The sequence below is a fragment of the Dunckerocampus dactyliophorus genome, chromosome 15 (genome assembly GCF_027744805.1).
Source record: "Dunckerocampus dactyliophorus isolate RoL2022-P2 chromosome 15, RoL_Ddac_1.1, whole genome shotgun sequence".
Taxonomy (NCBI): Eukaryota; Metazoa; Chordata; class Actinopteri; order Syngnathiformes; family Syngnathidae; genus Dunckerocampus; species Dunckerocampus dactyliophorus.
The window spans coordinates 4,578,690-4,590,141 of record NC_072833.1 but is presented as its reverse complement, the minus strand read 5'-3'; the positions used below and the strand labels follow the sequence as shown (position 1 = coordinate 4,590,141).

Genomic DNA, 11,452 nt, shown 5'->3' with positions numbered 1-11,452 from the left:
TTATATAACTACAATTAGCAAATGTTGATTTAAAAAACACAGTACGGTACGCAAATGTTTACATTTAATTTTGAAAAAGTACCGGAAATGAAATGTTGAACTCATTTTGACCAATAAATGAGGAGCATGCACCTGGCATCCCACAGCTGTCTTTCGGTTGTAAAGTTTACTTTATGACGACATTTCAACTTTATATTTGTTTTGACACTTTGTTATTATCCTCGGGCGTTATTTAGAATCCAGTTGCTTCGATTTTGACAGTGAGAAAGCCTCCACTGGTTTGCTAGCTTGACTTGTTGTGGCAATAGCTTGGTGGCTAGCTAACGTTAGCCTTATCTGAGCTTTGTAAAGACAACTTGAACAGGCACTTTTTTGTACACTTTATTCCAAACGAGTTTTTTTTTTTTTCACACAACATCGCACTGATAGTCAGCCAGGCATGTACCTAAGTGGACACATCGCCTTGGTTGGGTAGTTGTGCCACACGCTCAGTTGCATAATTGTAGCCTTTAGGGCTATGTGTCAGCAGCCACCATCGCGTTACTCGCACGGTCCAAGCTTTAAAAAGTACCTCACAACAAGGGGGCCCACAGCTATGAGCCACTCTGCACTGGATGCTGCCGACTGCACACAAGTAGCCTTTGTCTCTATTGAGATTGTTGGATACTGTCTGATACCGGGACTTTGATTGGAGGTGAGTGAGCTTTGAGCAATGAGATGTCAGAAAGTCATGATGATCATGCGTCTAAGGTAGTTTGCAGTTGTTGACACTTATTCATTGCGAAAATATTTTAACACATCAACACTTGTAAATCCTCTATTTTATCTTTAATCTGTCAGTAGGCCCATGGGGTCCGAAGCTGAGCTGCTAGTTGGTTATGGTTTATTTGTTTCAAACATGCTCAACAAACTTACATTGAGGAACATCACTGGTTTACACTTGCACAATTCAGCATGTCTGAAAAGGAGTAGGAAGAAGCAGATCTTATTTAATCCTACCCCTTCTCTGCAATTACTAATAGTTTGTTCATTCCTGTGTTGAATATGTTCCCATTTTCTACGAGACAGAAAAAAATGGCAATGTGTAACAATTTATAGATGGCTTATATATTTTTTAAAGTCCTATATAAAATAATAATTTGTAAATAAATGCAATTGATAAAAAAATTATAAGTAAATAAATACTGCAACTAGAAATACAAAAATAATAAATAAACATAAATAAATTGAACAATACATTTAACCCTAGTTGATCCTGCTTCCTGTTAATGCATCTATTCACAGAGAAATGAGTGCCAGGAAAAAAGGGGGCAAGCCCAACAGAGGAGGAGGGAAATTTAACAAGCCAAGGGGAGGTGGAGGTAGAGGAGGCGGCGGAGGAAGAAAAGGAGCAGGTTGCTGCTTGGATGATGACTACGATTTCAGTCTTGATTTTGGACCACCTCGATCGAGCAGGTATAGACCGGTGATTCCCAAACCACTGTGCCACTGTGTATCCACCTGTTGTTATTCATACAGTTTTCTTTGGTGGTGTGCTGTGAGATTTTTGTGATGTAAAATAGGTGTCTTGCTCTATAAAGATTGAGGAAGACTGGTATAGATGATCTGTGAGAAATGAATCATTAGAAATGTATTAACTGGGGGTTTTGCTGCAGACCTGCCAAAGGACGAGGTGGCACTGGCAATGCGAGTGGCTGGAATGGGGATCGCGGACGGGGAGGTAGAGATCGAGACAGCAGAGCTGTTCTCCCAAAATCGCTGGCTAAGAGCACACCATACAGAAAGGCGGGTGACAGCAGCAGAGCAGAGACGAGCAGCATGCCAATGCAGAAGATTTTAATGACTAACAAGAACCAGGAACTCCTGAAGGAGCTGCTGTGGGATCTGCGGACCCGCGACTTTGACGAACACCATGAGTGAGTATGTTTCTCATATTCTTTTTCACTTTAAATAATGCTCATAAATCACCCTAGCATATACTGTATGCCTTAGTGAGACTGGTTCAGATGATTTAAAAGAGGCGGAGGCGGAGGAAGAGGAAGAACACGATGAGCTGGACCACCGTGAGGAAGGCCAGTTTTGGGCCACCAGTGATGAGCCTGTGGAGAGAGCAGAGAGCCCGGAGTACGAGTCTGACCATGAACGTCCTCCTGCCGAGCCTGTCGTCTCCTTATTTGCTATTGGCAAACTCTGCAGGTGATGATGCACATTGGTACCTGGGTATTTGATGGGTTTGACCTTTAACCTCTGCTCATCTTGCTAGGTATGGCTTTAATAGGGAGCGCAGCAAGCAGGCGCTGGAGTCAGAAGGAGGGGAATTTGGAGCAACATTGGAGAAGCTCCTCTATCAAGTTTACTCCGAGTGCAACAAGCAGGAAGCGTTCAGTCACGTCCTGGAAGGAATGTCCATGGAGGAGTGTCTGAACCAGAGGCAGGAAGAAGCTCTGGCACTGGCGGCTATTTTTGGGGACCGTTTCAATGAGCGCATTGCCAACTCGGTGTGGGTAATAACCCTCGATCTATTATTTCTTACAGAAAACATTAGCACAAACTACAGCAGGAGTCAGCCTAGTGGACGGTCTTCTGAAAAAGTCTGCCAGTTCTATTTAAAAGGCAAAGGCTGCAGGTACGGCAGCAAGTGTAAGTTCAAGCACCAAGCTCCAATCCAAGCCCCACCGGACTTGCAGGGACCAGCTCAGGCTGGAATCAGCAGCTTCTCTCCCCTTGAGTATGAACTGGAAGTTCGCTTCCCGAAAGGAAACCGTTACCCAGCTCAAGCACCGGTTGTCGCCTTCAGCACCAACGACGAGCACATTGGAGCCGCGGGGAGACTCACCGTGACGGAGGTGTTGTTCGCGCAGGCGCTGGTCGCGGCCCAGAAGGGGGAACCCGTCGTTTACACTCTCGTCAGCTTGTGCGAGGACGAGGACGCCATGCGGGGGCTGCTGGACAGCCCTCATCACAAATACAGTACGCCGCCACCTGTTGTGGTGGCTCCCTCCCCCTCTCTCCCAGTGAGGAATGTGAGGAGCAACGCTTTGGAGGAAAGCATCTGTCCCATGAGAAGGACCACTCCAACAGTAGACCGTGAGTCATTTTATATCCAACTTCATTGTTTCCAAAAGAATTTCACTCTATTTGTAGTGGCATCATTGTCTAATTTGCATAACTGGCAATGACATATGTACAGGTACAGGTACCGCCAAATGTATTTGTGGCAGCCCACCTGAATGTGTGATAAACACTGAGCTTTTTTCTTTTTTTTGTGTGTGTGAAGTGACAGTGTGCTCCATTCTGTTCGAACACACGTCTAATTTTTTATTGGTAATTGTTAGGGGTTAGAGGCGGCGTCTTTGTGTTGCTTTGGTATGCACTGTAAATGGGTTCACAAGGGAATTTTTGTGTAACAGGGACTGGAGAAGCAGAAGAGCAGGAAGAAGATGATGACGCTCTTCCCATTGAGGAGGAGAGACACCTTAGGAAGAAGGTGGCCATTAATCCCAACCTACTTCAAGAAAACGGCAAACTGTGCAGAGACTTCCAGAGGAAACAGGTACAACAAGAGGAAAAAATTGTGTCGATTTTAATGCACTGAGTCATTTTTTGTGTATTTACTCCACAGTCATCCAAGCGGTTCAAGTCCATGCTGGAGGAGAGGATGAAGCTGCCAGCATGGGATGAAAAAGACAACGTCCTCGATCTGTTGAATGGGTGTCAAGTGTTGGTCGTCAGCGGGATGACAGGGTGGGTCACTCAATATAGCCACAAAGACTGACCGTATTGACCAGAATGTAATATGACGCAGAATTAAAAAAATGTATATATTACATTTTTATTGTATTTTTATAAAATTGTATATTTTGTGTATAATTATATATTTTGTATATGTAATTCTACATAATAATTCAACTATATTAATTAAAAATTATTGTTTTATGTAAATTTTAGTTTTATTATATAGGCCTATATATATATATATATATATATATATATATATATATATACACACACACACACACACACACATACATACACACACACACTGCTCAAAAAAATAAAGGGAACACTCAATTCACACTCAGTCAAAACTGTTGCGCCGTTATTCAAACTGTCCACTTAGGAAGCAACACAGATTGACAATCAATTTCACATGCCGTTGAGCAAATGGAATAGACAACAGGTGGTGTCTTTTTCCACTTTAATTTTGAGCGTGACTCCAAATTCAGACCTGCATGGGTTAATAAATTTGATTTCAGTTGATAATTTTTGTGTGAAGTTGTTGTCAGCACATTAAACTATGTAAAGACCAAAATATTTAAGCAGAATATTTCATTAATTTAGATCTACAATGTGATATTATACACACACACACACACACACAGGGTGGGCCAAAAGTAGGGTTACAGGTCTGGGCCAAAAGTAAAAAAACAAAACACAAATTTGTTCTGCTATCGGCTCATATTTTCCGAAAAGCTTCTAAAATACTCTTTGAAAGAGCGGTCTGCAGAGCATTCTGCCCAACACAGAGGGGAGAGAGAGAAGAGAGAGACAATGCTATGTTCTCTTGCATAAATCTCTAGACCCCAAAAAACTTATTAGAATTTGTTATGTGTCTCATTTGTGTTTCTTCTCATTTGTCTCCAGTTGCGGCAAGACTACACAGATCCCCCAGTTCATCCTGGATGCTTCTTTGAGTGGTCCGGCGGACAAGGTGGCCAACATCATCTGTACTCAGCCGCGCCGCATTTGCGCCATCTCTGTGGCCCAGCGGGTGTCGCAGGAGCGTGCCGAGAGTCTGGGTAACTCCGTGGGCTACCAGATTCGCCTGGAGAGTGTTAGGGTATATACACACAAACACACACACTGAATTTTTAGGAAATGAATCGCCTATTAGACGCTCATTTCTCCCTCCTGTCAGACGTCTGCCACCAGGCTACTTTACTGCACCACAGGTGTGTTGCTAAGAAGGCTGGAAGGTGACATGGACCTTCAGGGTGTCACCCACGTCATTGTAGATGAGGTACACGAGCGCACAGAAGAAAGGTCAGCAAGCCAAGCAAGTATTTTCCTTATTTGTGTTTACATGTTACTTACTGGTTGCTGCTCTTGAATGTTCTAGTGACTTCCTCCTGTTGGTGCTCAAAGACCTAACCCTTAATAGACCAGACTTGAAGGTTATTCTCATGAGTGCCACGTTAAATGCCAACCTCTTCTCTGAATATTTCTACAACTGTCCAACTGTACATATACCTGGTAATATATTTTATGCAGAATCCAGATATAATATGTTCTTCTGATCTCTCAGTGAACATTTATACCTCCTGTGCAGGTCACACGTACCCTGTCACTCAGTTTTTTCTTGAGGATGCGATCTCTTTTACCCGGTAAGTGCCTCCTAATGAAAGTCATCTGAATAGAAGTGTTGCAAATGTCTCCAATCAATGTCTTAAGATACACAATCGAGGATGGGAGTCCTTACATGCGCTCAGGGAAGCAGAACTCTGCGAGTGGGCAAGGACGAAAAGGAGAGCCAAGGAATGTAGTGGACACCTTGGGGGACGATGTGTGGAACTTTATGTCTTTTTCAAAGAAAGACTTTGTCAAAGATTCTGTCCCGGACCAGAAGCTTAGTCTTCAGGAACTCTCTATCAGATACAGAGGTAAAATAACAAATGATTGTGAAATAACTATAAGTGCGTTTAATAGTTTTTTTGTTGTTGATGCAGATTATAAAACATCTGTGCTAAAGACTATTTCTACAATGGACCTGGACAAGATCAACATGGATCTGATTGAGAGTCTGCTGGAGTGGATTTTAGATGGCAAAGACGATTCCCCTAACAGTGAGATTCACAGCAATACTGTGCATATTTAATGTGGACTATTTCATGTCCATCTGGGATGGTTCTTTTGTTTACTCCAGGTGCAGTGCTGGTGTTTCTTCCAGGCCTCGCTGAAATCAAGATGCTCTATGAGCAGCTCCAGTCAAACAGGAAGTTCAACAACAAGTACACAAGCAGGTATGTGTCCATTTTTTTCTAACATAATGTCTGACTAAATATGTGCACAATGTATTTTCTAAAAAAAAAAAAAAAAAAAAAATTGTGTATGTGATCATAGCCTATATTATACAATAGGTTACAACATACCATGTGGTATTTTTTTGTACGGTGAATGTTCGACTTAATGCCTCCATTCAGTTAACTGCTCGAGTCTCTTGTAGTCTCAAAATATAATCTTATACAGTCTGTAGTCTCTAATTTGCACTGGTTCAACTGTCTTTTAATTAATGCCACAAGATGATGGTCGCATTTGAAGCATCATGAGTGGTCAGCATTCAGCAGCATGATCTACCTCTGCATGCACTTTAAAATGTTGCTACTCAGCTGTTGGTGTGAAACTCTTGTCAGTAAGTTTAAAAAATGAAGATGTTGTACATAATGAGTTTAGGTATGTGCGTGTGTGTCCCCGACATCAGCTGCGTGGTGTACCCACTTCACTCCAGTCTGTCCAATGAGGAGCAGCAGGCTGTTTTCAGCCATCCGCCTGAGGGCATCACAAAGATCATCATCTCCACTAACATTGCAGAGACCTCTGTAACCATTGACGACGTGGTGTGCGTCATCGACTCTGGCAAGATGAAAGAAAAAAGGTAGGCTTTGTCACATGCAAACCTGTCACCTGTCGGCAAACCTGTGAGTGTACGTTGAAGTGTGCCGGTGCCCTTTTCAGGTACGATGCATCAAAGAGCATTGAGAGCTTGGAGGAATCCTGGGTTTCTCGGGCCAATGCGCTTCAGAGGAAAGGCAGGGCAGGTCGCGTGGGGCCTGGGCTATGCTTCCACCTCTTCACCAGCCACTGCTTCCATCACCATCTGGTACCTCAACAGCTGCCTGAGATCCAAAGAGTTCCTCTGGAGCAGCTCTGCCTCCGGTAGATCCATCTGTTTTGCTCTTTGTGCAGCAAAAATAGCTTGGAAACAATGCTTTGTGTACATTTGCTTCATGAGGTTCTGAGCTGTTCATCTTCTCTTAACAGCATCAAGATCCTGGATATGTTTGCAGAGCACACACTGGAGTCCGTCTTCTCTCGCCTCATCGAGCCGCCAGCCACCGGAAGCTTAGAAGTGGCCAAGCAACGCCTGCAGGACCTGGGCGCTCTAACCGCCGAGGAGAAGCTCACCCCGCTGGGCTACCACCTGGCCCGCCTGCCTGTGGACGTGCGCGTGGGGAAGCTCATGTTGTTTGGCGCCATCTTCCGCTGCCTTGACCCAGCACTCACCATCGCTGCCAGTCTGGCCTTCAAATCACCTTTTGTAAGACTGGTTTAGAAGCCATTGTTTACATTACTATAGAGCCATGTATGTGATGCTATCATTTATATCGTCAAGGTGTCGCCATGGGACAAACGTGAGGAGGCTAACGAGAGGAAACTGGCCTTTGCGGTGGCCAGTAGTGACCATCTGGCCCTGCTGCAAGCATATAAGGTACAGATCTAAAGAGAGATGCAATCTGATTTTTCTTTCTGATTATGATAAATGTGTTTGCGTCTTTTAGGGTTGGTGTGATGCTAAAAAGGCAGGCAATAATGCCGGCTCCCGCTACTGCCGGGAGAACTTCTTGTCTTCACGCGTCTTGCAGGAAATAGCTTGTCTGAAGAGGCAGTTTGCCGAGCTGCTGTCTGACATCGGCTTCATCAAAGAGAAGCTGAGGTCCAGAGTGATTGAGCGGCTGTGCTCCAATGGCTCTGATGGGATTCAAGAGGCTACTGGCCCTGAGGTACCATGTTAATCAGCGTGCTACCAGTAGGGCTTACAATACGCACTTTTAAAGTGTCTAAATTCCAGCATCAAGGCTGTATTTTGGCCAACACACTTCCAATACAAATCCTCAGACTTTGAATTTAAAATAATATAATATGGGACATTTTCAAAGCATTGTTAAACACATCAAATATTTCTTCTCTATTGCAGGCAAATCTGAATGCTGACAACATCCATCTGATATCTGCTCTTCTCTGTGCTGCCCTCTATCCTAATGTGGTGCAGGTGCATGCTTATTTCCTCTTTTTAATGTTAAAATAAATCCTTAATTGATACTTTTATTGAATTCTGTCCTGTTTAATTTGTTGTACCAGGTCCAATCTCCTCAGGGGATTTATACGTTGAGCATCAAGGGAGCGGTGAAGATGCCCCCCAAGACCAACGAGCTACGCTTCATGACCAAGAATGATGGATGCGTCCATGTTCACCCCTCGTCCGTCAACTACATGGTGTGTGAGGCGAAGAAATGCACAAAATGTATAGTCTTGTATGTGACAAACATGCATTCCATATGCGATAAAGGTGCGGCTGTATGCCAGCCCGTACCTGGTTTACCTGGAGAAGGTGAAAACCAGCCGGGTCTTCATCCGGGACTGCAGCATGGTGTCTGTCTACGCTCTGGTGCTCTTTGGAGGCGGGCAGGTCAACGTGGAGCTGCACAAGGGCCAGTTTGTCATCTCCCTCGACGATGGATGGATTCGATTTGCTGCTGATTCTCACCAGGTCAGGTTTACTTGCTTGGACTTGCCTGTATTCAGTGATATCGAATTTTGTCGGTTGCACAGGTGGCTGAATTGGTGAAGGAGCTGCGCTGGGAGCTGGACTGCCTACTGGAGGACAAGATCAAGAACCCTAGCATGGACTTGTGCAGCTGCCCCCGCGGCTCCCGCATCATCCGCATGATCGTCAACCTTGTGTCTACACAGTAATTTTGTTGCTTCTCCTCTTATTATTTTTCTGCTTCTTGGGCTTAGTAAGGTCCGTCATGTGTCCATCTGTGCACCTATGGGTATGGTGGTCCTAAAATGAAATGAGCACAGGCACATTGTTTCCGACAATTGCCTGGCATCCGGGTAGAAGTTCAGCTGACTTTATTCTTTCTTCTTGTTATAGACTTGCATGTTCAAATTGATACTTGAAGTGAGTTCCTCTGTTGGTCACGGCTCTCACAGCTACAGTGATGCTGCACAAATGTTTATAGGTAAACAAAAACTATGCATGTGCTACGAAGAATATCTTATCTTGTGATCCAATTGAGTGTGCATGGTTTTCACATATTGAACATGAACTGAATGTATTTAAACGTTACACTGATGTCAACCAACACAACGGGACTCCAAGGGCTCTTTGAATCAGGGAGTTGCCAAAGAATTTCAATTAAAAGAGTGCAGTATTGCATTGCCACGTCCTCGTTATGTCTTTGATGGGCTTGTGGGAGAGTCAGACCTGTCTCATTCAAGCCAGCCAGTCTGTTCTGTTCCTATGACAACGTGTGTACACAAACCAGGAGCCAGTCTTTTCCTGTTGCCATTTCAGCCTGCGTGAAAAACTTGGTAAGCTGTTTATATTTTGGGTACAATTTCTCATGTTAAAATGTGTTTTGGGAAAGATTTAGTAGCAACAGCACAAGATGTAATATTGTGATTATTAAGGCATACTAAAGAACGTATCATTTAACAGATGGACTGATTTCAGGAAGTGGACCTCGCCTCTCACTATGGTAAGGGCTTGTATATACAGGTATAATATTTATATAACTAATAAATTGGTGACAATGTGTCTATTCTTTAAAGGCCACCAAATCCACAAAATCAAGATACCAAGGCTCCAAACCTGGCAAGAAGACTGGGAATCCAAAATCAGGCAAAAAGAGATCTTCTAGTGACAAAGTCACCAAGAAAGATGTGGACGTCTTCGGGCCAGCGGCCATGCAAAACGTATACTACATTGCTCACAATGCAGCCGCCTGCTTGGAGTTCAGAGGGTATGGGTGGTCGAAGGACAAGAGAAAAAAGGGTAAAAAATGGAAGATGCAAATGTAATGTTTTTCCAATGAGTGGTGGAAGGGATTCATTCTGCTTTAACCAGTCCTACTCTGTCAAGTGGACACATTTGTAGAATGACCTAATGCAGAAGCATTAATTTATATAAGACACTCTAAAGTAATGATCAGCAACTTTATTGAAAGCTGAATATGTTCTAATTGTTAGACAATAGTTGCCAAATGCTAACACTGGAATTGAAAAAGGAATTTGAACCCAGTAGGCATCATAGAAATAGAGATAAAAATGAAGCATTGTTTCAGGCACTGTCAACTCCCATACAAATGTACACTTGTTCCACAATCCTGTAAAATAAATAAATCCTCTGCAGAGTGCATTATGTTGCTGGAAATATCATCCATGGTGCTCACTCCGGTGGCTTCTTCTTGGCCTCCACGTCTTTCTTGAAAGCCTCAATTTTTTTGGCAATGTTTGGAACCTAAATGACAATACAATGTGCAAAACAGACAAAAAGACATTGAGCTACCCTATAGTTCTGTTACAATAGAGCAATAGTCCCCAACATGGCTACCGGTAGTTTTGGGGGGGGGGAAGTGTTGCACTCTAGACCTCGTTGCAATCGAGTGCTATTGTCATCTACCAATGTAGAACAGAAAGCTGCTAATTTCATAGGCGAGTGACAGACGAGGCACCCAGCGCAGAAAATCCTTATACAAGTAATTGGATGGGAATGGCAAGATTGTGGAAAGTTTCTAGATACAGTACTTCCTCTAAACTGTAATGCGAAATAACAGAACAACATACTTTCCTCACACGGGATTTTGGTGCATTTGAATGCCTGCAAATGACAAAACCATATGGATACAGATAGCGGTTGGATTTTTGCGTTTTCTTATCCTCATTGGTCTTGTAATAAAGTTTGCTAACTAACGATTCATGTACACAATGGGCAACTTTGACTCCCCGGGGTGACATAAGCAAATAGACTGTTATTAAATTTAAAAAAAAGCTAAATAGCGCATTGTGACCTTGGTGTGCAAATAATAGCATACTATTGTATGTGAATGCATGTTTAGTTAAAAAAATATTTAATTGTAAGTGAATTACTTACATCATAGTTTTGAGCGAGGTACATCCCCACAACGTTGCCCAAGGTGAATCCAGCCTAAAAGACAATACATTTATCAGACTATTTCAAGGCAGTTACTATTCATTAATTGTGTAATATTTCAAAAGTTGGGGTCCGTAACAAAAGCCTTAGAGCGTGTCCTGACAATGTAGCACTGTTGAGCTTTTAGTTGATAAACCATGCTAGCCTAAACAGCCATCTTTCAACTAAACCGTCGATGAAAGTTCGTTTAACTCACCAGGAACTGTAGCATAGTGCAATATTAAAGGTTTGGCGAAGTCAGTCTTAATTTTTAAGAAAAATAATTACGCTAACTTAAAGCTTTGAGGCCAATCTCACAAACTAGCTACGTCTGTCAAAGCTAGGCTGTTATCAACAAAATGTACACGCATGCGCGAGAGTTGAAACGAAGAAACGTTCCATCGCGTTGTTTTCAGAGTAGACGTTTTGTAGTCCTGTTCTCTGCTTGTGCCTTTGTGGAGTCTTGCTTGAGAACTA

The 11,452-nt window shown here is 43.1% G+C and overlaps 3 protein-coding genes across 5 annotated transcripts; 2 read left to right on the top strand and 1 right to left on the bottom strand.

Moving 5' to 3' along the window:
• Nucleotides 1–128: 128 nt before the first annotated feature.
• dhx57 (DEAH (Asp-Glu-Ala-Asp/His) box polypeptide 57) lies at nucleotides 129–9,449 on the top strand. Of its 2 annotated transcripts, XM_054800163.1 has the most exons (23): nucleotides 129–694; nucleotides 1,285–1,455; nucleotides 1,656–1,916; nucleotides 1,993–2,196; nucleotides 2,264–3,087; nucleotides 3,411–3,553; nucleotides 3,623–3,744; nucleotides 4,645–4,840; nucleotides 4,919–5,043; nucleotides 5,120–5,253; nucleotides 5,330–5,384; nucleotides 5,452–5,660; nucleotides 5,727–5,843; nucleotides 5,924–6,020; nucleotides 6,479–6,652; nucleotides 6,733–6,933; nucleotides 7,039–7,315; nucleotides 7,391–7,486; nucleotides 7,557–7,778; nucleotides 7,973–8,047; nucleotides 8,137–8,271; nucleotides 8,345–8,545; nucleotides 8,608–9,449. In XM_054800163.1, the coding sequence occupies exons 2-23, from the start codon at nucleotides 1,289–1,291 to the stop codon at nucleotides 8,749–8,751; spliced, it is 4,179 nt and encodes a 1,392-aa protein (XP_054656138.1). In that variant the 5' UTR covers nucleotides 129–694; nucleotides 1,285–1,288; the 3' UTR covers nucleotides 8,752–9,449. The 2 variants fall into 2 exon arrangements, with proteins under 2 accessions (XP_054656138.1, XP_054656139.1); XM_054800164.1 differs by lacking the exons at nucleotides 129–694; nucleotides 1,285–1,455 and having other exon boundaries at nucleotides 1,776–1,920.
• On the top strand, nucleotides 9,271–11,018 carry LOC129194785 (small lysine-rich protein 1). Of its 2 annotated transcripts, XM_054800171.1 has the most exons (3): nucleotides 9,271–9,375; nucleotides 9,503–9,542; nucleotides 9,616–11,018. In XM_054800171.1, exons 2-3 carry the CDS (start codon nucleotides 9,540–9,542, stop codon nucleotides 9,862–9,864), a joined length of 252 nt encoding a protein of 83 aa, XP_054656146.1. In that variant the 5' UTR covers nucleotides 9,271–9,375; nucleotides 9,503–9,539; the 3' UTR covers nucleotides 9,865–11,018. The 2 variants fall into 2 exon arrangements, with proteins under 2 accessions (XP_054656146.1, XP_054656145.1); XM_054800170.1 differs by lacking the exon at nucleotides 9,271–9,375 and having other exon boundaries at nucleotides 9,397–9,542; nucleotides 9,616–11,017.
• On the bottom strand, nucleotides 9,981–11,339 carry stmp1 (short transmembrane mitochondrial protein 1). The gene is made up of 3 exons (XM_054800172.1): nucleotides 11,193–11,339; nucleotides 10,937–10,990; nucleotides 9,981–10,303 (listed from the first exon to the last, which is right to left on the bottom strand). Exons 1-3 carry the CDS (start codon nucleotides 11,205–11,207, stop codon nucleotides 10,232–10,234), a joined length of 141 nt encoding a protein of 46 aa, XP_054656147.1. The 5' UTR covers nucleotides 11,208–11,339; the 3' UTR covers nucleotides 9,981–10,231.
• Nucleotides 11,340–11,452: the final 113 nt, after the last annotated feature.

What these genes read in the sequence shown, in the direction of transcription:
- dhx57 (XM_054800163.1), top strand. Translation starts at nt 1,289, where the DNA reads ATGAGTGCCAGGAAAAAAGGGGGCAAGCCCAACAGAGGAGGAGGGAAA. An exon ending in GATGCGATCTCTTTTACCCG is followed by an intron (nt 5,385 to 5,451) that starts GTAAGTGCCTCC and finishes CAATGTCTTAAG; the next exon opens with ATACACAATCGAGGATGGGA. An exon ending in TTGCTGCTGATTCTCACCAG is followed by an intron (nt 8,546 to 8,607) that starts GTCAGGTTTACT and finishes TCGGTTGCACAG; the next exon opens with GTGGCTGAATTGGTGAAGGA.
- stmp1 (XM_054800172.1), bottom strand. An exon ending in ACCTCGCTCAAAACTATGAT is followed by an intron (nt 10,304 to 10,936) that starts GTAAGTAATTCA and finishes ATTGTCATTTAG; the next exon opens with GTTCCAAACATTGCCAAAAA.